The following is a 25908-nucleotide window of genomic DNA, read 5'->3' on the forward strand; positions in this document are numbered from 1 at the left end:
GAAAGAATAACTGTCATCCTATAACTTTTATTGTAGTTTGGTTCCTTAGAATAGGAAAGAAATCTACTTTTCCACATGACAATTGTTCTACCAAGGTTACACACTTGACTTCAAGAGCACATAAGATGATAGAATATGGTTTCTAGACCTTCCAGTTTTTCTCTCTTTAAAATAGTGCCCACAAAGTACTCCAGTGCACCTAGATCAGAACTTCCCATTTTACCTACAGCTACAACTTTTTCTCTCTTATTGGTAAGTTAATACAGGTAAACCCTACTTTGGGAAAAAATGCTTTCTGAAAAGGTGGGCGAAAATAAAGTAATTGTAAATAAGAAAATCGAACTCCATGGACTAGTAGAATCTGTTATTTAATGTATTCTGTAGGCAATACCTTTGCAAAGAATATTGTACTTTTATCTGTTCTGTAAGATAAATGTTCTGGTATGCTTAATTTCCTAAAAGTGAGGTTTTCCTATATCTGATTTTCCTTACCTTTAAAATTAATTGCCATAGTGATGCAATCTTCCTGCTTCACAACTCTAGTGGGAGAGTCGATGATAAGGTGAAAAGTTTTGCTATTCTCTAAAGTCAAGATTTATTGAAAGAAAATGTTTTAAAAGTTGTTTAGATTTCTGCCTCACTCTCACTTCATTTTTTGAAATTAAAAGTACTCCACATCCCATCTCATATGACAGAGTAGCGACACAAGATACATGTTTAATAATTATTTTATTTACAAATTTCCACTAACTCTTGCTAAGTCATATTATTCTGCACATCAGATGGGTTAAATAACAATATTATCTTATGTTCATCTGTATGAAAATTAGAGGAAAGAAGAGAAGAAATGAACCAATTGCATGAGAATGACATCTTAACTCACATTTACAGTGTACTGCTCTGTAAACATACAGGTCTGACAGGTAAAGCCAATTCTTGTCCTATTACCACCCAGCTGCATGACGTTGGGCAAATCACTTGTTTTCTCACTTTTAAATTATCTGTCATTTGACTTCAATACCTCAGAGTCAATTAGCTGCATGCAAAAATATATTGAAAAATACCATGTACTTGAAGTGTGAAATATTATTATAAAGTGATTATCATTGGCCTTTCTCTTTTTAAATACTATTCATACTTCAATAAAGTCATTTGTTTGCTAAATAACCCTTTCAAAAGGAACTCTTAGACATTAGTCTTACTGACAACCTGCTGTGATTCTGAAGCCAATGTCTCAACTCTTAAAAACAAGATAAGATATATAATTATCATAAGGTCTGATTAATAGCTAATAAAATGAAATAGCTTCCTCCTAGTTCTTTAAAACATAAAAATCCAAGAGTCATGAGGTCAATCTGAGGAGAAAGAAACCCACCATGGCCCGTTTAAATGATTTAAAATACAAGTGATAACTGTGGTGACTGGGAACCAATTTTCTCCTAAGTGGAAGCTTATTTGTATAGAAAAACATTGAAAGATAATACTAAAAATCAAATTCCCTATGAATTCCTAAAAAATCAAAATTCTGAGATTTTGTTTCTGAAAAATTGCTCCTTCATCAAAACATTCAGCAGAGACTACAGTGACCTCAAATCAACATTGTAGCCAAAGAGGATGGTCCTTCAACCAAATTTTTAGAAGGTTGTGTTGCTTTCTTAACGGAAAAATGTGTACCTCCAGGGCCTCAAAATTCAAGGCACAACCTGTTTAATATTTATGATGATAAAAAAGGGAAGACTAGCACAGAGAGTAGAACTACATAATTATGAGTATCTGTCAAACTGATCTGTATTTGTATATTTATGGGGTATGGTTAACATGATTATAAGGTTTTTGGAACCTTGGACGACAAGGAAAATAATCTGTGAAGATACTTTGTTGACTTATCAAGTACTGGGCCATTTATGTAGTCTCTATACTATTATTCCTATGTCAGTTCTTAGACCTTTTTAGCTTTTGGGTACTCTCAGCCTTGGATAGAACTGTTTAGGGAGCAGTTAGATATATGCAAAGAGTGCAAACTTTGGAAATGTTGTTGGCTTATCAAAGTCAAAAGATGAATGCCACATATGCTGAAAATGTGAAAATAAGGTTGTGAGATTTGCCAACTATTTTGTTACCAATTATAAAGTATCTTCATCTGACTCAATGGCATTCTTCGGTTTGGTAAGTCTTTCCAGTTCTTCTCCATCCTAAAAGAAAACATGAAATCAGTAATTAATTAAAGCAAAACTAGAGATGTAGCAGTTTTACTGATTAGCAAGGAGACATCTTACTAATAAGTCATGAATTTTATTTCATTAAACTATAATCTGGTCAAATGAAATTAAATAAATACTTACGTTCTTGGAAAGTTAATTTTAGACATATAGTGAGATCATGAAAAACTGAAATGCATCTCAGTACTTGAATCTCAAAGTTAACATGAGCAAAGTAAGGAGCACCCTCTGCTGGTCTTGAAGGCAAATGACTAAAGATTGGAGAAATACAATGAGGCCTTGTTACCTAAATTGATATTCTTTTACCTAAAAAGTAGGACAAGCAGTATTATCAGACATCTGGAAAAGAATACAGTACTTTTGAACCTATACTCTGGCTGAGATCAGGGCATTTAGGACACAAGCTTCTAATTTTTTTCATCCTAAGAATCTGTTGTATCACCACTTCAGAGAAATTACTGAGAAGTTCTGCCATGAACTCTAAGAAATAGATTAATTTTCCCAAAGAATAAAATGTTCATTGTATAAAATATTTCATATTTTACGTGTTCATGAAAATTTTAAATTTAAAGCTACACAGAGGAATCTATTTCATCCTTTATTTACAACAAATATCCAACTCCTTACTTGAATCTCCAAGAGATCATTACTAATTTGCTAATAACATGACCAACAAATCCCCCTAAAACAATAACAAGCAACTGGTGAAATGCTACTTATTCAGAATACTCGCATAAGTATTTTTCTTGAAAATATTTTCTTGTGAAATCCTCTGAAAACCACCGACTTAATGAGATAAATGCCCCTATCTGACACACTGTGGTTTATGAATAACCACAGGGGAAATTAAGGATTCAGGCTTCATACTTAACGTTTAATAAGATTTACTAATGTTGAAGATCAATTTTCCTTATGAATGAGGCTTATTTTCCCAACTATGGTGGAGCGGAAAGAGTAATGAACTAGGAGTCAGACCTCAAGGGTTTAGTACCAGTTCTTTCACTCACAATCTGTAAACCATTTAGCCTCTCAGAGTCTGTTTCTTCACTTGTAAAACTAGGGAGACAGGACAGGATAACCTGTGAGGCATCTTCCGGCTCTGTGACTATGTAATATTCTGATGTGACTAGCACATAAAATCCTTGACTGTGATTTATACTTTTGGGCCCCTGGCAACATTATCAGGAACTCTTGTACACATAAGGAGTCCAATGAGTGTTTGTTGAATAATTTTTAAAAAGTCACAGAGATCCAATACCTCCTTTGATAAATCTGCACTAATCTATTTCTTTTCTTGTATAACAATTCTTTGAATTGGGGAAGAACAAGCAAAAAAGCAGTATCCTCACAAACTTACCCCACTTGAGCGCTCCCAAAGTCGGCCACTTAGATCTCGGATCCTTTCTTGCCTAGGTGCAAATTCCTTATCTTGAGTCTTGCTGGCATTATAAATAAATATGGAAAGAAGAACTGACGGGGCTTCTAAGAAAAACTCCAGGGAGGGTTGAAAGTCAAATACCAGGACAGACACTGTTGTGATGATGACAGTGGTGACCTGGGCCATCAACACATGGAACATGTTGTCCAGGAACTTCAGAATAAAAGCCACTGAGAGGCCCTGGAATGCAGTTACAAAAATAAGTGCTGCTGAAAATGCATTGTGGCCATAAAAGAACCCGCAGTTCTTAATCTGATCACGGTTACTGCTCTGAAGGCCCAGAGTCAGCCCATTAAAAAGTATGCCAAAGAAATAGAGTTTGCTGTTCTGTATGAAGATGCTTTCAGTGAGCTGGTTCCCTTCCTTCAGTATCTTTTCGTTATAGATATTGGCCATTGAAGAAGTAAAACACTGGACTATAATGAGAATATGGCCCAAGCCAAGACGGATGTGACTGAAAACCCTGGCTGTCGTGTTCCACTTAGCATCAATAAAAGTCCACTCCTTAGCTGTGCAATTATCTCTTCTGGGACACTCACTTCTGAAAAGAAGGCAGGAATTAGATGGGCTGAAGAAGGCATCATGATGAAACCCATGTCCTGCCAGGTTATGCTGTGAAGTTTCAGTCCCAGCAGTGAGGGACACAATAGATAAAAACAGAATCAGGAGAGAAGCCCACTGTATCCAGTTTAGATGCCTCCTGTTCAAAGATGAAAAACAAGATTTTACTATTGGTTTTCTCCCCGCTTCCACATCAACTGTTTATAACTGAAAACTCAAAAACACACTTGAGTACTCTATTGAATGAACTGTATCCGTTTTTGCTAGGATTCTCAATTCAAGTTCATAAGAAACATGTTAGTGTCTCTGCTTCTTAAACTTGATACTTTTATTCACTTTTATAATTGTCCCTTAATTCCATTCAGTCATTTCTCCTCATTGTAAGTTTTCTTTTAGCTACAGGTTTAACTAAGCCTCCTTTCTACTTCCAGAGCAGATCTTGAACCTTTGGAGCAATAACTTTTTATCTCACTATAAAGTAAGTTGTAGTAGAGATTCTCAATCTGGTTCCTATGAACCAGAATGGGACGAACTTCAGATATCCCCGAATCCTTGCAGTGTGTGCCAAATCTTCTCTATAGGCGAATTCTCAGCCTTCCCCCTACCTCCAGAAAACCCCTGAAAGCTCTGTCAAATTTCAAAGGTATCCATGACCCAAAAAAGATTTAAGGAGGAACCTAGCTCCCAGAACCATGACCTAATCATAAAGCATTTCACAGTCAAATACTGTTTGATAAGGCAAGGGAAAAAACTATTTTTAGTGTTTCATTTTACAAATTCTTAACAACGCTTTAATTATTTTGCCTAACAACAAACTTGTGATATATAGAAGACATGCACTATTATTTTTCCTTTTTTTTTTTGGATTCATTCAGCTCGAAAGACATTTAATAAGCAGTTACTATGTGCCAGGCACCCTGGAGAGATAAAGACTTGATCTCTATCCTCAAGGAATTTATACTTTAATAGGGACAAAGCCATGAAACTAAATGATGACAATATAATGTGTGACAAGGGACACATGCAACAATTGGGGTACACTGAGGAAAGAACACTTGAATCTGTAAACTGAATCAGGTATTGCTTCAAAGAAGAAATGACACGAGCTGAAAGATGAAAAATAAACTTAAGTTTGCCACGTGAAAAGGAAGGTGGTGATATATCCAGGCAGAGGGAATAATCTATGCAAAAGCAGCAAGAATGTACAACGTTGACTTAGGTAAAAGGAGTAACTGACTCAGGCTGGGGTAGAGAGGGAGGCCTCTAGGGAGAACGATATCTTCAAGTCTGAAGATCAATTAGTCAAATGAATAGAGGGATATGGGGCGGGAGAGAAAATAACATAAGCAAAGGCAGAAGTGTAAAGAAACAGGTGAGAAATACAAGTGACAAGAATTTACTAACATTTATTGAGCATCTACTATGGGTCAAGCAACTCCTGTTCTAGGGGAGGAAACAGTGTTCAGAGTGGTTAGCTGACTTCCTGAAGGTCATGCATTTATGAAAGAGCAAGGAAGGGACCTAAGCCATGGTTTTGTACATCTTCCTTTTGGACAAATGCATCTCTTAAGTAATTATGAGCTCCCATAATGCATATATATGTATAGGATATGTGTCTGATTTCACCAATGCTTCCATAGAGCTTCATGCTATAAAAATGTTAAATGAAAAGACCAGCCTAGATAGCAGTACACCTGTGTACACTATCATGTCTTCTTGTGTGCACTCTCCCAAATAACCAGAGCTAGCACTTAGTGATGGGGCTAGCATAGCCCTATGATATGAAGCCAGAAACTGTGACTTAAGTCACATACATTTCTGAAGGTGCAGGTAGTGCGCACTGAGTGGTAGAAAGCAAATTGAATGGAAACAAAAAAGTCAGATGAAAAATGGGTGTCCAATTTATAAAAATCATTATATAACCAGTTATTGTATATCAAGACAAATGAGGCAATGATCTGTATAGTTCCTTTAGAAGTTTTCAATTCTGACAGCCATAGAATTTCCACTAATAGTGACATTGAGAAAAAAGAATCTAAGGTAACAAAGCCCCAAACAAGCCAAATAGTACTTACTGGAAATAATTACTCATTCGAAGTAATGTTCTTGGGAAGGTAAAAATTCTTAAAGATTGGGCTGAAAATAATAAATTTTCAACCAAGAAAATAAAGTTTAATAAATTATCCTGTAAAGATAATTGCAGATCCTGAAGATCTGCACTTACAAATGACTGACAGTGCATGGAAGAGTTTATGCCTCAGTTTGGTGTATACAACAGTAGAAACTCACTTAACTGATCTCTCCACTGCCCCAGTAAAACATTCAGAACACTTGCAGCTAGACGGCTACTCTACCTGAGGGCCTCTGCACTCAAGTGAACTGTCTGCTCACAAAAAGTCTTTGCTCCTAAATGTGTTTTTGCCAGGTGACCTCATTTCTGTAATGATGTATTTTAATGATTATTAAATGATAAATTATAAGTGAAAGATAGGATTGCTGTCTTTTTGAAAAAAGTAAGTTGAATGAATGCTTTAGGAAAATTAAAGGTAAATAAATCACTCATAAGATAAAAACTGCCTTCTAATTAGGTATAGGCGAACTTATTTTATGACTAGGAAATGAATAAAACTCTAGAAGAAACTACTTTAAAAGTATTTTAAAGGACTTGCCCCATTTTAAAGAAACTGAAACCATAAATCACAAATGATGTATAATATAGATTCTAGCAAAAAAGCAGCAAAAGAACTCCAATCAGCAAACCCTATACATACTCAAAGGAAAAGTCTTAGCTTTTCAGCAAAAGAATGGACACTTATATATCTTAAGTAAAACTGTTTAAAGTACATATATTTTTTTAATGATTTCCCACTTTAAGTAAAACTGTTTAAAGTACATATATTTTTTTAATGATTTCCCACTTTCACTTTGAGTTTCCCACACAATTAGGTCTAAATTGTGTCTGATAAGAGCTTCTCTGCCATATTTGGTGGTCGCAAACCAATACAATGAATATAATGTAAATATAATGTAATATAATGAATATAAGTGTAAAGATGTAATTTTTTTCAAAAAATGGTACATAACACAAATCTTAGTAGTGCACAGAGAGTGACCAGGGGCAGATTAATAACGAGAAATTATAGAAAGTGAACAAATGATTTTGGAGAAAAGCTTGTATACCAAACGGCACTTTCATTTTTTTTTGCTGGTTTAGAGAGTAACTTAACTACCATACCTTCCAAAACACCAGCATGTTTCAAAATGTGTTTTTCAATAATTTTTTCCCCCATAGCTTCTCTTTGAAGAAATCAGAGAAACACATATATTCTTTAGGTGAAAATAAGTACTGGTCTTAGTAATCTTTTGCCTCCAAATCTCAATGTTCAGGTTGATATTATTTCCTAAAGCCTAAGCAAACAAGATCATACAACTCTGCCAAGCTTTAAGAGCAGAGCAGCAATGCCTTAAGGCATAATGCCTGCCACCAGTTTCTACTTGGAACCAGTGTCAATATTTCAAAGGACAAATCTATACATTCACATGGGGTTTCTCTAGAAAAGACAATAAGACATATCCTGGGATGGTGATATTTATCCTTTTCGCACTTTCAAATTCTTCCAAGTAATTCTTGCATTAGTCACTAGACTTTTTTTCCTACCTGTGTAGTCTTATATTCTTCAGCTGTACGGGAAGGATATTTGATGGCTCTGCTATAGTCAAGTATAAGACAAGAGCTATAAGGTTCCAAATAACAAATGAGTTACTTATGGCAAACAAATTAAGAATATGTGATAGAACTCAAGTTGCTACTTTTAGGTCAAAATTTTATTGCCAAGGGCAAAAGGTTCACAAAGAGTAGATTAAATGGGGGGCGCAGGGAAGATAACATATATCACCAACAAAAAAATCAAGACAGAACATGGATGATTTGGAAATGTAATAATAAATAGTACTTAAAAGTAATTTTTATAAGATTATTAGATTATCCTATTTTAGCTCTACTGTTTAGACTAGTTTCAGTGTTGACCTGTGAATCAGTTAAATTAGGACCAATCTGGGAGCTAAGTCAGTGCTTGTAGAAATAAAAAAGTAGGCCATTTTTCTTGTTTCTTTAATATAAATAACTTCCAAGGAGTCAAAACAGAGAGACAGGAACCACAAAGCAAACATGTCTAAGAATCAATACTATTGCTCTGAATATTAAGAGGTAAAATTTGTAAAAAAATTTTTTTTGGACTTTAGTTTTTAACAATGTTATAATTACACTAGCAATAATACCATTAATATTATAATAGTATTAAAAGCAAACATGTAAAGTTTACAGTACAGATTTGGATTTGGTTACATAGAGCATTGACTTTCTTAATTGTTAAATACTTAACAGTTTAACAGAGTCACCTTTGCCCAAGGTGGTACTCTCTGCTGGAAAAGGGGCAGATTATTTCAAATTGGTCGCTCTGCCCTCAGCCATGTTCACCCCATACACTCCCTCCTATATAGTCAAAAGGAGCCACCCAAATGCAGCAAAATGCTTAGTGGTTCTGGGCTCCAAGAATAGACTCAGCTTGGAACAACTCTATTGATGAATGGGCAATAACTACATTGCCTCATGGGTCAACATGGGGTCAAGTCAAAATAGGGAAGAAAGTGCTTGGCACTGAAAAGCCCTTAAGTGTTTCTTCATTACTGCCTGGCTGAGAACCTCCCTTTGCCTACAGAGCAGTTATGATACTAGAATACACAGCAGCTGAACCAGTCCTGGGTAGGTAGGACCTTTCCAAGTGGCCCCTCATCTCAGCCTCAGAGTCATGCTTCATGCTCTTGAGTCAAACTACTGGCCAACTTCGAGTCACACAATATACTTTATATCTTCTCTTTCGTAAATTCAGTTTTAAACTGATGTAATTTTGACATCATACATAATATGTTATATATTATATAATAACTTAAGTATATCATGTATAGTAATAACTGTCATTTCAAAGGAAAAAAAATTTCATTTTATAAAAGCATGTTTTTGAGACCTTTGTTCCCTTATTAAATAGCGAAGATTTTATTATGTGTCAGAGCCATCTTCTGTTCTTTATGGCAGTGTATTTCAAAATTATCACAGGAATCAATATAAAATTTTATTGCTTACATATATTTTTTCAGAATCCAAATTTTTATCCTATTAAATAATTTCATGTTGACTTTAGACTTCAAAATATTTTTGCAATAGCATTCTGTAACTTGCTAGTTGAACTATTTTCCCAATTCATAAATAAAATAAAGAATATGACACAAAAGCAAATTTCATTGTACCGTAACATTTAAATGGTATGACATGTAATGTGCATTTTTTTCCTATCTCTTACATCAACCATTAAATTGAATGTTTCCTCAGGGTAAAAGAAAATCTTTTAAAAATTCCCTGTAATTTATATATTGAAGACATCATGAATTCAACAAATATTTACTGAGTGCCTATGTACCGACCCATTCATCCTGTACCCATAAATCATGAAAAAACATGCTATGACATAGTACGCTGAGAAACAAGAAATTAAATATAAAATTAAAAAAAAAACAATCACAACAAATATAACAAGAAGTTAATTTTATTTTCTTCATCATCATCATCACCATCACCATCACCATCATCATCATCAAGTAACAAATCAAACTGGAGTTAAGGGCCTAGATCCTGTATCATCTTAGGATATTCTGGCCTTTGTTTTGCAGCAGAGCCTATATACTTCAAAAAGTTGATTTTATTCAAAGGCCTTCCTGAAGATAGGAAAGACTGGTGACAGCATTTTGAAAAGTTTTAAAATCTATCATTTTCATTAATTGTAATTCTGACTCTATTTCTCATATAAATTCTCTGCTAGTTAGAGCTTAAACCATGTACTCATCTCAAGGAATTTAATAAAGAATTTGCCACTCTTTATCATCTCAAACTCCAAATAACAAATATGTATTAATCTTAGGAACTTCTTAGTTCCCTGTTAGTGTATCAAGATCCTGCAAGGAAAAAATACCTCATGAGTTCTTTGTTGAAAATCTAGCACTAAAAATTAAAATACTTATAACTCAGTCACTTATCTTTTTTTTTTAAATGCCAAGAAAAAAACATTTGAAACATGGAATCACAGAGATTTAGACAGGCTAGCAATGGAGCTACTTTCCAGATGGGATAAGCAACTCGCCAATACACAAAGCCAATTAAGAATAAAATCCTGGCCCTGGGATTTGGAGGGTTCAGTGCTCTGGGTATATCACTTGAAACAAGGCTGTGCCATTTTAAAGCACGATATATGCTTTCACAACAAGTTACTTACTTCAGCACTATCCTGAATAGAAGAGCTGTTGTTATAATGCTAAAATTTGAGAAGATAACAGCCATGGCCTAGGAAGAAAGAGAAGATACAATTACAATCCAAATAAAAGTACTGACCTCAGAAATCTCTCAGCTTGGTGGTTCATCTGACAAAAAAAGCTCTTTGGTCAAAAACCAGAGGGGTTATGAGGGTAGCTATTTCACCAGAGGATTAAATTCCATTTTTATTGCTTGTTAAATTTATGCAGATATGATCAAATTATTGTACAGGCTTTTAAAATGTGTTGAAATTCAGCAAATGCCTGTGTAAATAATCTCTATGTGCAGATCTGGAAATACTTACAAACTCTTAAGGTTTAGGTCTGAAATAATAGTTACCATGCTTATAAAGCATTCTTTTTTAAGCTTTCCAAGTGTTTTACAGTCTTTTCCTTTTAATACTGTTTCTATGGGTAGAGAGAAGGCAAGTTCTGTTAGGTCCATTTATACATTAAGATAATTGAGATATAGGTTTTTAAACATCCATACTGTTGTAGGAATTGAATCAATTTTCCTGGCTGAACTGTAGTGACTCAATACCAGTGATCTGCTACTAAACTTATATCTGACATCCTTTGGATTCATTATTCATATTGTTCTAAACACTTAGAAATATGTTAGCCAGATTTTATAAAGGTTTGTTTTTGTTAATTCATTCATATTTTACATATGAGAGTATTAATCTGAACATGTATATACATTCTGGCTAGAAAGTATGAAATTTCATTGCTGATTACCATAATTGGATCTGACAATTTTAATAATTTTTAAAAATGAATCCTATTGATTTAGTTCACCCTGCCTTCCTTCTTGCTCCCACTTTAAGATGACTAAACCCCAAAGGGTATCAAGTTTTATATAACCAGCACACATGATATTATGCAGCTGAATTAAATAAAGAGTAACTCCAATAACAATTAGCAAAAATCTCAAGAACACAATGTTGTTTTTCTATTAAATTTTTATGGAAACCACTATTTTAAGGTTTTTCTCAGTGTCCTTTGTAGATAAATGCTTGTGAACCCCTAGCTAGGAGAAGAGTAAGAAGAGGTGAGGAAAGTAAGTGGCTAGTAAGAAGTGGTAATAATGGCAGTGCAGATGCACCTAACAAAGCAGCCTTGCTGGTCTGATGAATTCTGAAAACTCTTTCCATGCAATAGTATAAAAAAAAACAAAACACCAGAGTTCTTTGTCTCTAAACTTCCATGCATATATACTTAATTTTTTTCCAACTAGACTTGGGCACAGCAATACATAGAAAAACCCATGACATTTATTTTGTAATGTCTGTGGTTGTATACAATCAGGAAGGAAGAGAAAAGCAACAAGATGGAAGAAAAAACAGGAAGTTGCAGTTTTGCTTTGGCACCAGGGATGTAGGAAAGGGATATAAATTTAGAGCTAATCTGTTAGATACGAACAAAACACAACGACTATATATGTATTGAAGGTGAATAATTATGTTGTTGGGTACAGGATCTCTCAGATGTGAAGAAAAAAGTGAAGAAAGAATTTAGGAGAGGACACATTTTAGGGAGAATGAACACTTACTAACAACATGAATCACAGAGCTGAATGAAACTTCAGGGGATCACCTGGCCGAGATCCCTACGTTAGAGCTGGTATGGTAACCTTATTCTATTTCACAGTTGGGCAACCAACTGTTAGAGCAGTTGGGGCTTGCCTAGTTACATAGCTTCTAAATTGTGCAAGAGAATCAAAATCCTGTTTTTTACTACAGTGCTCTATTAATCCTTCTTTTGTGTCTCATTCGTAAACTGATTTGGCTATATTTAAGAGGCTTCACATAGAGGACTAGTGCCAATAAAAATCCTATTTATGATCAAAGTCCCTGAATTTCTTCTTTAAAGAAACTTATGACACATTTTGGCAACAATGGCAACAGAAACCTTTATTTTGTAAAACATTAGGGGAAAATAGACACGTGACCCATACCGAGTAACAAGTACGAGCAAAAGACCGAATTTTAATTCTGATTACTAATGACTCTCTAAATTGACACGGAGGATGCTAAGAGAAATGAGATCTATTCCTAGAAGTATCAGTTATAGGTAGCATTTAGAGTTGCGAAGATACTGCCCTTAAAATACTTGGTTAAATGACTGGACTAACAGAAAAAGAAAATCATACAAATACATATAAACTACATTAAAGCAGGTTATGAAAGAGTGGTGCAAGAGTATATAATTTTCTGAGTTCAGTCTTCTTGGAGGTCCTGGATGCTGAGATTAATATTAGAGGCTGGTGACCACAGGATGGCTCAGAAAACAGGCAGATTGATTAAGATTACAAAGAGAGATGGTACCAGATTCATTGGCCCGGGAACAGAAGAGTCAGCACAGTTTAAGAGAGCAATCTTTAACAGTGAGGGAATCTGGCAAGCAGATTGGTAAGTCAATACACAGATGATTCTGGTCAAACCTCACGAAGGCCAGTGAGGGCAATGAGAAACTAACAATGACAAAGAAAATGATTAAGAAAAAAAAAAAAGATTAACTCTGAAATTCATTTCTCTGTGTTTTTCCAATGCTATCTTCTTTGTCATATTTACTTACAGGCTGAAGATAGGAAAGGACATAGAAGACAATCAAATTATCCAGGAAATAAAGAAAGGCTGGAATGGACCACTTCATGAAATTAGAGAATTCCCTCCAGGAAGCACATCTCAAATTTCTACTTTGATGATTTTCTAAAGAAAGAAATACAGCAATAAATAAATGATCTTGATGAGAATGCCCACATTTTTAGAGACAGTAAATTATATCTAATTTCTGACACAATTTTTTAAAAGAGGCTTTTCAGAACTTGCTTTCATAAGTGATTATTAGCCTTAAGAAATCAAAGGCAATACAGGATTTCATTATTGCCTTTCTTCAACCCACCACTGTTCTTCATTACTGACAATCAGCAACACTTTAGGATTACTGATTTTCCTAATTCCTGTTAATTAACTTGAGGTAGAAATATCATTTAAGGCAACTCAGGATACACGTGTGGTTTCACGTAGTCTTGTGAGAGCATAAAGCCAAGTGAGAGATCAATAAATTAAATTAAAATAAGTAGAAAAAGATCAAGCTTTCATGCTGGGATTTTTTTCTCCCCTGGGGCGGGGTGGGGAATCAAGAAAGGGAGATACTAGATGAAAATGTGTATGTAGGGAAGTAGAGAAAATTAACTTTTACTAATCCTAGTATGAGTTACTGTCCCATTTCTAGAGTTCCAAAAATTTAGGAAGGCACTATATAAAGAAGATGAAAAGATATCAAATAATTTAAGTTTAAGTCCTCTAAATAACACATGAATTTCGTATTAGGAAATGTAGTCCACTAATTGGAAACTCTGCACACATTAAAACTTTTCAGTATGAAAAGACATCCTCTTGGACAAGCCCTTTATTACTCCGATTTCTGTTTAACCTCATATGGAAAAGCAGATCAAAGTTGTAGAGAGCTAAGGCTCAATAATTGAAAAACTGACATGCAGAATCACAAAATGCTAGACACTTTAGATTGGAGGTAGGAAGCTCAGAAAAGTTAAAATAATTTGCCCCAGAGTACAGTCTCTCTGACTCCAATGCACCAGGCTGCCACCCTTGAAGGAACAGGGGACTGCTTTGCAATATGCTACATAATAAGTCAGACAGGAGTAATGTAAAAAGTTCTGACTTTGAATAAAAACTAACTCGCTGTGTGACCTGTCACATGAACAAGCCATGAGGTAGAGCAATGGACAGGACACTAAGAAATGTGGGTTGGAGTCCTAGCTCTGTCCCTCCTAGCCAGCAGTGCATAACACTTGTTCTTTGAGCTGTTTCGCCACCTGCAAAACATGGATAATCATACTTGTTTGTATTTTGGCATCCTCATATAAAAAATAAATGTGCTAGACTAAATGATATAAAATGTTCCTGCCAGTTCTAAAATTTTTTGATTCTATAATTTTTAATAAGTTTCAAGACTCACCTTTCTTTATAACCCAGAATGACACAAGCACACAGAAAACTAGCTTCACCAGTTCTGAGCACACATTCACAGTAGTGGGAAGATAATCATATTTATTCTCTGAAATGTAACAGAAATGTTTAACTATAAATTTTGCTCCATATAATGCTTATATACAGTTAATAATTTAGAGTTGTTTTTAAACTTAAAAGCCGGATTTTAATACTGGTTATATTAAACTTCATCTAGTTGGCTCTGCTCTTTTGGATTTTTAAATCAATTCACCTAATGTATTATCTATCCCTACCCTATTCGGCATTTTATTATCCTTGAATTTGATAAATATGCCTTTCAGGTTTTCATCCAAGTTGCTGATAAATACGTTGAGTTGGCTAGGGCTATGGGCAATGAAAGCTTTGTGGCATGGCATGAGAGACTACCTTCTAAATTGACTATTAACATTCAGGGCCTGACTCCTCAAACGGCTATGAAGTTGCCTGGCTACATCATTACCTAGCTCATGGTTCCTCTTGAGAGACTTGTTGGCCTTACTAAAATCAAGGTACACTGTGATATTTCCTTAACTCAGAGTTTCCCTTTTTCATATCATGGCACACGTAGATAACAACATTTGTTTGGCACTGTGGGACACAAGCTACATTGGGGTAAAAGAAGGAAGTTATTTGAGGCAAGAAGCAACTTGTGCAGGGCTCTGGCTACTTCTAGGGCACAGAGAAAATTTTCTTACACATTCAAAAACCCATTGATGAGTTGGAAAGCTATGTCTTAACTTAAAAGTCAATCTAATTTTTAGGAAATGAGGTTTGGTTAGCATGCCTTGGTCTTAGCTGTTACCTTTGCCTTTTCTCCATGTTTACAACCAACTTGCTCTATTAATTTTGCCAAGGACAAACATCAACTTTATTAGGTCCTATTTTGAGAAATGTATTTTCCCCTCTTTTGAAAACATTTGCTTATTTCCCTTGGTCATCACATTAAAAATCGAAACTGGCCAAGCACAGAAGAACACCAACTCAACATTCTTTCACCCCAGAATACCCTTTCTTCCTCTTTTCTGTTTCCCCTGACCTTCTCAACCTAAGCATAATAAATTCTTTATTCATCTCTGATCCTGTAGCACCATCTGTCAATCTCTATAATAGTACCTCTCACATTGCATTAGTTATTTTTTATGTGTGTATCTTACCCTGAGAATGTAAGCTCCTTATGAGAAAAAGACCATTTTAGTCATCTTCGTATATCTGGCAGTTAACGATGTTCTGCTCTTAGTAGGCGCTCAATCAATGTTAACCTGAATTTAGCTATCTGCCTGTTAAACTTTTCCCTCCTCCCTTTTCTGAGCTCAAAGCCAGACTGAAATCACATTTTACTATCCTCTAATAATACTTCACATTGATCTCTATCATGATACACATGTGAGCAAACATGCACCTACATCAGTGCTCTTTAACTCATACTTGCTCTATTGGTTTTTTTTTTCTTTCTTGTATTTCTATCATGGTTGATCCCAAACTGTGTCTCAGTATCATGTGAAACCTCCCTCTACTCACCTTCTGCCCATACTCACATACCTTATCTATATTACATCCATCCTTACTGATTTCCTGTTAGTCCCAAAGAAAGGGGTCATGGCCTCACTATTCAGACATTCACCCCTTTAAAATATTCCCTTCTCTTCAGGGACTTTGTTCTAATTAGTAATTCCTCTGGCTTCGGTATCTCCTTTATTCTTCTATTAACTGGCTTCCTCCCCTTGGCCTATAATATGCTCAAAACTCTCCCATCTGAAAAGCAAAACACTATATAAGATCCTATCCCTCCAACAACTATACTTTCTCCTCTAAAACAGTGTCAACATTCATTATCTTCATTTTGCCCACTCTTCATTCAGGTCTTGTCCTCAAGTAATCTCACTTCTGATCCCACCACTGTACTCAAACTACCTACTTTCTGAGATTACCAAATATCTTCTAATTATTAATTCCAAAGGGCATGTTTTAATCTTTATTATGCTGCAATTCTCTCTGTCTTCAAACATATTCTTTCCCTTCTATGAGTCATGTGCATTTAGTTCTAACAATTCCTTCTTAACATCCTTCCGAGTGTCAGGATGCCTGTTCAATGTTGGCTTTCCTTGGAGTTTTGTCCTTGGCTCCATTTCTTCATTTTGCATGCTCACCTTGAATGGGCTCTCTGTTCCTAGAGTATTAAATGTCAATATTAATGTCTCCAAATCTATACTCTGGAACATTTCATGCTCACTAAACACATGCATATGAATAACTACCTCCTATTTATTCATTTAATTGGCAGTTACTGCACACGTGTGATGTGCTAGACATTGCAGGATACTGCAATGAACAAGCACACAGCTCCTGGCCTAAAATTCTGTAATTTCTCTGAATTCTGCTCTTCCTCCTAATAGTCTACATCTCAGCTGAGAGCATCATCGATCCACTTAGCACTCCAAACTGGAAAAATGAGTTATCCAATATCTCATCTTTTAATCTCTACATTCAATATATTCTCCAACTTCTGTCTTTTCTATATTTAGAATATTTTTTTAATCTATTTTCTCTTTTTTGTCCCTACTTCCAAAGTCTTGGTTAGTCTTTATCATCTGTGGTTTGAATTAGCAATAACTCCCTAAATTTGCAATATCCTTGCTTCCAGTCTCTTCCTCTTTAGCACATCCTCCATCCAGCTACCATGTGTCTTTCTCATTTTACCCTCCTGTTTATATCCTTCAATTATTCCTAATCCCCCAGACTCTAGGGCCTAGATAATAGGCCCAGATCCTTAGCATTGCATATGAAGTCCTTAACTATCTGATCATTACTTCTCTCTCTGGCCAAGCAATCCTTCCTTGCCGCCCTCCTCGCCCCCCCACTCAATCCCCACTTTCGAATCCTTAAAGTTTTTGCTCAGTAATTCTGAACTACATGTTCTCACAATCCATTCCTTTTAATGCATCTGTTCATTTTTATAGGCTGTTGCCTCTGTTTTGAATATTCCTGACTGACTTGTAGTCTTGTGGATCAAGTGTTATCTTATCATGGAAGTGATCAGGGAAGTGTTTCCTTATCTATTTGCACTCCACATCATCCTCTCCCAGACAAAATATACCACTTTCTACTCTGATCTCTGCAACTTTGGTATATAACTGCATTTATTACACTGTATTTTCACGATGTACTTACATTTATGTCTCTCCTAATAAACTGTGAGTTCTTGAGAACAAGCTCTATGTCTTATGCACTATGAATCCCTACTAATACTTCGCCTAATGCCTGGCAGATAACTGCTAAATGAAGTAGAGACTAACATACATACCTGACTTCCCAAGCATACCATTAAAAGTCATGATGTCATAATTTTATGTGTCCTCATAACTAGTGAAAGGGTCTCAGTACAGTTTTACACAATTAAACTGTTTAAATACGAATTCTTATATTAAAAAAATAGATTTCTTGAGCACACATTTATCAAAGCTAATAATCTGTACTGTCCACTGATATAGCAATTAAGATAGTACCTCATCAGAAATGCCAAGTGAACAAACAGATATATCCTCCTGTTTATTTCAAAATAAATTATAATTATACATATTGCTACGGACAGAAACACTTGTTGATTAAAGCAAGTCAGATGTTATGATCTATTCTGTAAAGGGTTGGATCCTGTACTTGACCGATCCAAATTCTACTCAGTATCAAACATTTTTCTTGCTAAGGAATGAAAAATTAAAGAATCAAATTTAAACATTCTTTATCATTCACACGAAGCTGAGTGCTTAAAAGGGTATTACCCCATTTCGTACACAAGGAAAGTAAAGACAGGAGAGATAATGTGTGATTAGATGGAAGTGCTCCATCCATATTCCAAGTCTTAACTTACCTTCATTGGCTGAATATTTTACCAACAGGATTCGACTTGAGCTTAAAGCAATGAATATGGCCCCTAACAAGAATGTATACATTGTTGACAAGGAGCATAACATGGGATGACCACAGCACTTTCTTTCCATTCCACTGTTTTCCAATTGCCTTAAATAGAATAATAAATTCATGAGCAACCCTGCTGGCAGAGTAAGCATAATGCAAATACCATTGATTTGTGAAGGACAGAAAAATAAATTTTTTAAATGTTTGGCTATGGCTGTTATCAAACCCAAGAAAGTTGAGGAGTACGAGAGAAACTATGGAGAAAGGAAATGAAAAAGACTCAAAATCTGATAAGAGACAGAAAAGGCAAGGGCCAGATTAGAAGTGTAGCAGGTAAGTAAATGACACTTTGAGACTGCAGAATTCTGCAAAAATGCATTTAATTTCCATTTCTATTAGCAACTTTGCTCTAGAATAAGAGAATTTCAGACTTTTCTTTCTTTCCTCAGCCGCAGCTCTTCTCTTTGAGAAAAAAGAGCTTACTTGGAAAGTTTTCATTACACTGCTGTTAATTTATGCTTAACTACTGTTAGAAGCAGAAGAGAACTTAGAAATCAATGACTCTAAGGCCCTCTTTTCATAGGCTGAGAACACTAAATTCTAGGCCAGGTAACCAACTTGCCCAATCTCCCAGTGTAGGGAGAGTGCACAGAGCCTGGGGGATTGGTGTGATGGACTTGAAATGCTAACATAACATACCCGATGGGCGCAACGTAAAGGGGCCAGAGACACCACTCCTACACCAGGAATGCAGGTTTCCCTAGACCGCCAGGGAAAAAGCCTTCTCGTCACACATGCGCAGTACAGAACTCATCTGGCGTGCCCACCCCTCATACGCACGCGCACTTGTTGGTCCGCGGGGCGCGGTTACCTCAGTCTCGACAGAGGGTTTCTACTGGAAGGACGCACATCCTAGAGTTGAATCAGTAACTGTCTAACTGAGTAACAGCAGCAGCAGCAGCAACAGCAGCAGGAGCTTTCAAGGTTCATAGGCAGGGAAGCTATGGGAGAGAAAGAGGCAAAAATGCCTCTGCCCCCGAGCCTCCTATTCCGAAACAAAAAGCACAATAACGAGCCGACTGGAGTCCATTGCGCAGGCGCGCTCAGTGTAGGCTTCCGGAGGGCGGGGAGAAGCGGCCTGATCCCGCCCCAGCCCAGCCTCTTTCGCGTCACGTGTCGGGAGAGTCCTGTGTCACGTGAGGCCCAGGTGGCGACGGAGCTACGGCGAGAGAGTGAGAGAGAGGGAAGCCGGAAGGGGTACGAGTGAAGCAACTAGGAGGAGACGGCTACCGAGGGCGAGGGGTTGCGCCTGCGCCCGCTCTTACCCCCCCAACACACGCTTCGGCCCCACTGCCTTTCCTCGAGGCCAAGTGACAGCTGGGCCCGGTCCGCCGCGCGCCGCCTGGGACGCGAGGAGCGCGCGCCCCAGTCTCGCGCGCGCGGCGCCGGCCGCCCCTCCCCCTCGTCCCGTCCGTCCCGTCGCGTCCCATCCCCTCGAGTGTTGCCGGCCGAGTGCCCATGCGAGTCGGCGTCAGCGGGGACATTTTTTGACTCCTGGTCACTGTCCCGGCTGCCCTTCCCACCCCGTCGCGGGGCCGGCCCCTACTCCGGCCCCAGGATGCAGAATGTGATTAACACAGTGAAGGGAAAGGCACTGGAAGTAGCTGAGTACCTGACCCCGGTCCTCAAGGTAAGCAGGGCCGGGCTTGCCAGGGGCTGTCAGGTACACGCTCAACTCTGCAGAGACCGAGGACCGGGCGTCGGGGGAGTCACCGTGTTCTCTGGCGGGGGAAGGTGTAGGAAGGTGTTAAGGGTGGGACATAGGAAAAGGTGCAACCTCAACCCGTGGTCTTACATAGGGCTTTCCTGCTCTTCAGGTAAACTTGGAGCCACGCTCTGTGCGTACTCCTGTCACCCCACACCCGTCAGAACAGCACTTCTGGGTACGTGGGGATGGAAGGTGGTCCGCAACTAAGTGGGCTTGACAACGTTAAATCCTAACATTGGTACTGTTTTGAACTTCTTAGACAAGGATTTGGCTTATCATAAAAAGAAATCAGAGTTTGGTACTAAAATAACATGTCACTTTTTTCTTCCAAATCTGATAGTTTCTTATAATTAGAAGTTTGAAACAGTAAGTTGTGACTGAAATAGTTGTAATCCAAGTCTAGTTAAATTTCAGAGGAACAAAGTGAAATTTGCAAAATCAGTACCTTTAAGAACCTTTGAACCCAGCTAACAGGCAAAACCTCCCTTTCCCAGTTTTTAAAAGAGCTGAAACCAGTTGTTAATCTTGGACTTAAGTGATAATAAAGAGCAGCTTGACCCTCCTAGATACATATATTTTTTACATTGGCAATAATACAGCATTTTAAAAGTAAAAATCGACACATTAGCTATTAAAACAGTGACTCCTATTTTCAAAGATAAATTTCCAGAAATGCATTCAAGTTATTTTACAATTCCTTTACACTAAGTTTTTCATTACTGTAACTTTACTTTTTCTTTCTGAAAAGTAAGCAGTGATCTTGAGTAGTGAGTTCTTGCTTGGTGGGTTTTGTTTTTTAAGCTTTCAATGTAAATTTTACAAATCTTAGTGTGGGGACGAAATATCCTTGGAATAGTCGATCCTCTTTATTCAAGAATTCTAGTATGCTGTGAGAATAGTGCACAGTTTTTACTTTGTTCTCTTTCCATGACAAAGAGAAATTTTAGTTTTGTATATTTTTTATATTCATTTCTAAGACTGAATTTAAAATGCTTTGTTGGGCCAACTTAAAAAAAATGTCTGGAAAGTTTGTAAATTAGAATTTTCAACTTGCTATGCTTGTATTTGTTTCCTGGGAAAACCATCTCAATTAAGATTATTCAGTCAATTGAAAATTTTGACATTTGACTCAAATGATTCTTTTGCATATTATACCATCTTTTCAGAAAACTGTCTATGTAGGTATATAGCATTTAAATAAATGCATGATTGTTTCGACTTTTTAGTTTCAGGGAGAGAAGAGCAAGAGAAAAAGACCGCCCAAGTTAAATATAAAACTGCTATTATTAGCCAGTTTTGTTTTATTGAATTTATAACGTAGAATTGTGTTTTGAGAAATTGTTCTACTTGTTCACTAAACTGACAAGGAAGTGTTAGCTTGCAGTATGTGCTTGCCAGTATGTATTTTTAGTAATAAAGAAAGCAGAATTAATGACCCCCTTTTGCCCCTCCCTGTGCAAACTGTTGATTTGCGGTGGGAATCCTTATAGTACCCTACCAGACATGGGAAGACAAGGAAAAACTTAAATCCTTGGGAAGGAAATAATGATTTCTCCCAGCAAGTAAAAATTAAGAAAAATCATGATTTGGAAGACATAGGTACAGTAAAAGCCAAAGTCTTTACAAAGATCTTCTAGCCTCTATTTGATTGGAGAGATCCCTATCTCATCTACTACTCTATCCCTTGCCCCCTTTTGCTTAAGCCAATCTGACCTATTTGTTACTCCATCAAGCACTCTCTTGCTCTGGCTTTTTGCATTTGCCCTTCCTTCTGTGTGAAATGCTCTTCTCCCAGACACTCTTGTGTCTGGACCCTATCCTAAGGTCTCTGTTCAGTAGTCACCTATCAGTGAAGTCTTTGTTCTCTTACCATCCTATTTCGAATAGCCATCTCTCTTCCTCCACCCCTGACCAGTTTCCTCTCTGCCTCATTTTTCTTCCCGGCATTCATTACCATTTGGCTTTTCTCCCTTCTCTAAGTTCTTAAGAGGACAAAAATGAATCTGTTCTATTTTATTCACTCCTATATCCCCATTAACTCAAATAGTGCCTGGCACATAGTAGTTATTTGGCAAATATTTGTTGAATGAATAATGTTCATAAATGAATCTTTGCATTTTTTTTCAGACTCGGCCATAAAATTTTACATATAACTTAAAAATTTAGAAAAATTTGGTAAATAACATCTTTGCTTTAGAGAAGAGAATATTTTATTAGTACACTGGTGGAGATGAGAATAATGGGAAAATATCAAATGATCAAATAATAGGAAAGTATCCAATCAAGTAATGATTTATGACTTATAGATTTGGTTTCTAATATTACTCAATATTAATGAGATGTTGGCTGAATTGTAAGATGTCTAAACATCTTTAAGACATTTTTACTCCTATAAAATAAAGATATTTGTCATTTCACAAAATTATTGTATTGTTATTATTTTCACGTCAGTTTTCTCCATTAGACTTTTATATTCCTTGAGGTTAGCTTCCAGTGATATATTTTCATTTTTGTATGCATTTCATTACCTAGGAGGGTGCCAGGCAAATAGTTGCTCACAAATATTTTTAAATTGAAAGTGAAAGATAATATGATACTGTTATTCTTTTTCCTCTCTTTAGGAATCAAAGTTTAAGGAAACAGGTGTTATTACCCCAGAAGAGGTAAGTGTTGAAGATATTCTGAAGCTATTATACTTTACAGTTATATTTAACTGGATGGCTTTTTTGCTTTGTAAGAAAAAATCTTTAATCTTGAGTTGAGTAAAAATAGATTCTGTTGACGGCATTAACAATTTTATAGAAATTCTTAACTTCTCATGGAACAGAATATGTAACTTCCCTCTTGATTTTCTACTTCTCATATTTCTTTGTAGTTCCTGTTTATTTAGAAGTGAGGTTATTAGAATGGAAAAGATTCCTATGCACTTAATCTTCACTCAATTGTATTATATTGAGCTGTGCAGTGGACTCTGGTATTCATTGTGTTTTGCTTTCATCTCAGCAAACGAGTTATCATGGCTTTCCATTTGGAAACTGGTTGACTGCTTGGATATTAAGTTTTCTCTCAGTATTTAGCTTAAATATTTTATTTATACCTACTTAACACTGATTTTTTCCCACCTTTTTTTTCACTTTTTCTACCAGCCAAGTAATGTTAAATCTGCTTAATGCTGAAACTAATAGCTATTTTATAGGCCAGTTGAGTTTTATTGAACTTTTAATGTAGAATAATGTTTTGAGGAATAATTTTACTTGAGCACCAAATAATAAAAGTTCTCCTTCCTTTAGATAGTTTACTTTGTTGTCCTTAGAGAAATAAATACTGGCCTAAAAATCCTTTTAGACTCCGGTAATGAAGAGTTATGGTTGCTTCAGACTTACTCCGGTAATGAAGAGTTATGGTTGCTTCAGACTTATTATTTTGTAGTCTTAATAAATTACAACAAATTTATTAAGCTTCATCTTTAACTCATTGAAAGTATTACTCACTGACAATAGAACTTTACTCACTGTTTTGAGAGAAACATTTTGAAGTGAACCTTGTTGTAGGATCTTATTATAAATTCTAAGATCTCAAGCCAGAGAATTAACTGATCTTTTACTTTTTAATTGTGATGGAATCTTTTCAGTCCCAAATCTTTGTAAGTTCTAAGAATGGCGGGCTGAAGCAATCTTTTATCTTTAGTGAAGGTAATATGGTGATATGGAAAGAACCTAGGAGTCTTGCCTTCTAGAACCATCTCTCTTAATTTCTCCTGTTCTGACTTCGCAAATCAATTAAGTTATCTAGGCAAAGGCCTCATGTTTCCTCATCTATAAAATGAGGGGTTTTAGCTAGACATCCTCTGAAAGACCCATTCTACCTTAGTCATGATACCTAAGTTTAATACCTTGAATATGGATCTCTAACTCCATCTATTTACTAATTAGTCATCTTCACATAGAAGAGATAAAGCCAAAGAGCCCCAAAAGCTGCATACAAATAAAACGAAGTTTTGCTCTTAAAGATCTTAATATTCTTGTCAAACAAAGGTGAAATATAGATATGGCTGTTGAAATTAAGTATCTGAAATCAAGAGCAGAGATGAAAGTATACGGCTCTTTTTGGGCTCTTTGTCTTTATCTCTTCTATGTAAAGACGACTAATTAGTAAACAGATGGAGTTAGAGATCCATATCTGTGATCATTATATAAAATTAAGCTGTTTTAAAATAGCTACTAGTCCTAGAATGATAGCTGGTACATTTAATTGCATCATGAAGTAGTTAATGAATTTTCCCTTTTTTAAAAAAATGCAGGGCATAACTAGCCCAGCTGGGTCCCAGTCACATAATGCTGGATTGGGATAGAACACAATTACAGGATTGAGTTAGATTAGACTGAGTCTAGAGGAGGAAAATGAGAAGACATAATTTGCTTTAGATAAATACTTAGTTTTTTGTTTCCTTTCGCTGTTTCTAGGCTTCTGGCTATCAGTCTTCAGCTATCTTTTTGTTTCCAGTGAGAGGTGTGAAAGTATTGTGTTTAAAAAGAGAGGCAGGCATTATCTAGAATAGTATTGTCTGACTTAAAATACTTTAATATACAACATATGTATGACTTGACTATGAGTAATGGAGGGAATAATGTTGCTCACCAAAATTTTAATATCGATTCTATCTTCGGGTTATTCAGTATTACATAATACTTAATAAGAGAAGCTACTGCAAAAAAATATTGAGAATTTAGAAATTTGAGTCTATCTTACATTTTATTTCACTTGAATATATGAAACATATAGTAATGGTCATTGATAATGAGGGAAAATGTACACATGTATTATCAGTGCAATTCTATGTTTGTTTATAGTTTTCATTATTTTTTAGTGTTTTTATTATTTTAATAGATGCTACCTCCAGAGGTACCATGGAATAAAAAATATTAGAGTCTTGTGACCATAAGGCTACATCATTAAAGAATTTTTAAATTTTTGATTCTTTGTTTTGCTTGCATTTTGTTAAATTAATACTCTTTTGGTGGTGATGAATTAGTTCCTGATAGCCAGAGTTAAATGTAGCATCTGATTATAGTGACTCAAAATGCTTAAAAGCTAGGAGAGAGAGTATTGTTTTTATTTGGGATTTTGTCTTTACCTAACCAGTTTAATAATAAAGATTCTTTGAAATAAAAGAACAGAAACATTTGTAAAGATGAGATAAAAGAAGAGAAATGTTTGCTGTTGGGACCACACTGCTAAATATTATCTTGTTAATGTATCTTTTTAAAAGAAGTTACTCAGAATACTCATTTTATAGTCTTACTCTCTCAAATTAAATAGAATATTATATATAGACATACTTTTCTCAGAAAGACATTAAAAAATTAAATTTTTTTTATTTCTAGAAAGTTTTTTTGCTGTGTAATAAACCCATGGACAATACATGATTTTAAGTTAGAGCTATTGTGAAATAAAAGTAATCAGGAAAGTATGTGTACATATTGCTTGAGTTGGGACACCGCAGTTTTACACTTAACGGACTTTTATTTTCTACTCTTAAGAATAAGCAGGATTTCTGTCCTGCAGTAAGATTACTTCATGTATAATGGAAATTCTCAAAAGGTTAAACTCTTTCCTCCTGAGTACGTTTTTTTT

General features: G+C 35.9%; 2 protein-coding genes across 7 annotated transcripts in view; one reads left to right on the top strand and one right to left on the bottom strand.

Moving 5' to 3' along the window:
• Positions 1–713: 713 nt before the first annotated feature.
• On the bottom strand, positions 714–19615 carry SLC35A5 (solute carrier family 35 member A5). 6 transcript variants are annotated; one of them, XM_011379980.2, is made up of 7 exons: positions 19378–19615; positions 18460–18608; positions 14563–14661; positions 13156–13289; positions 10542–10609; positions 3577–4357; positions 714–2192 (listed from the first exon to the last, which is right to left on the bottom strand). In XM_011379980.2, the coding sequence occupies exons 2-7, from the start codon at positions 18587–18589 to the stop codon at positions 2124–2126; spliced, it is 1281 nt and encodes a 426-aa protein (XP_011378282.1). In that variant the 5' UTR covers positions 18590–18608; positions 19378–19615; the 3' UTR covers positions 714–2123. The 6 variants fall into 6 exon arrangements, with proteins under 6 accessions (XP_011378282.1, XP_011378423.1, XP_011378498.1 ...); XM_011380121.2 differs by having other exon boundaries at positions 19353–19615; XM_011380196.2 differs by lacking the exon at positions 19378–19615 and adding an exon at positions 19206–19375.
• A 60-nt stretch (positions 19616–19675) lies between these two features.
• The window catches only part of ATG3 (autophagy related 3), a 29071-nt gene continuing 22838 nt past the window's right edge, over positions 19676–25908 (top strand). Inside the window, exons 1-3 of the mRNA XM_023527663.1 lie at positions 19676–20196; positions 22896–23031; positions 24738–24783. Of these exons, the coding sequence (XP_023383431.1) occupies positions 20125–20196; positions 22896–23031; positions 24738–24783 (254 nt within the window). The 5' untranslated portion in view covers positions 19676–20124. The remainder of the gene's footprint in view (positions 20197–22895; positions 23032–24737; positions 24784–25908) is intronic.

This window comes from Pteropus vampyrus, unplaced genomic scaffold (assembly GCF_000151845.1).
Source record: "Pteropus vampyrus isolate Shadow unplaced genomic scaffold, Pvam_2.0 Scaffold1, whole genome shotgun sequence".
NCBI lineage: Eukaryota > Metazoa > Chordata > Mammalia > Chiroptera > Pteropodidae > Pteropus > Pteropus vampyrus.

Excerpts from the sequence above, each read along its gene's own strand:
- SLC35A5 (XM_011379980.2), bottom strand. The coding sequence starts at position 18,589 with ATGGAAAGAAAGTGCTGTGGTCATCCCATGTTATGCTCCTTGTCAACA. Across the intron at positions 14,662-18,459 it reads AAAATATTCAGCCAATGAAG|AGAATAAATATGATTATCTT; the intron begins GTAAGTTAAGAC and ends GTTACATTTCAG. Across the intron at positions 10,610-13,155 it reads TCCTTTCCTATCTTCAGCCT|GCCATGGCTGTTATCTTCTC; the intron begins GTAAGTAAATAT and ends CTTTCTTCCTAG.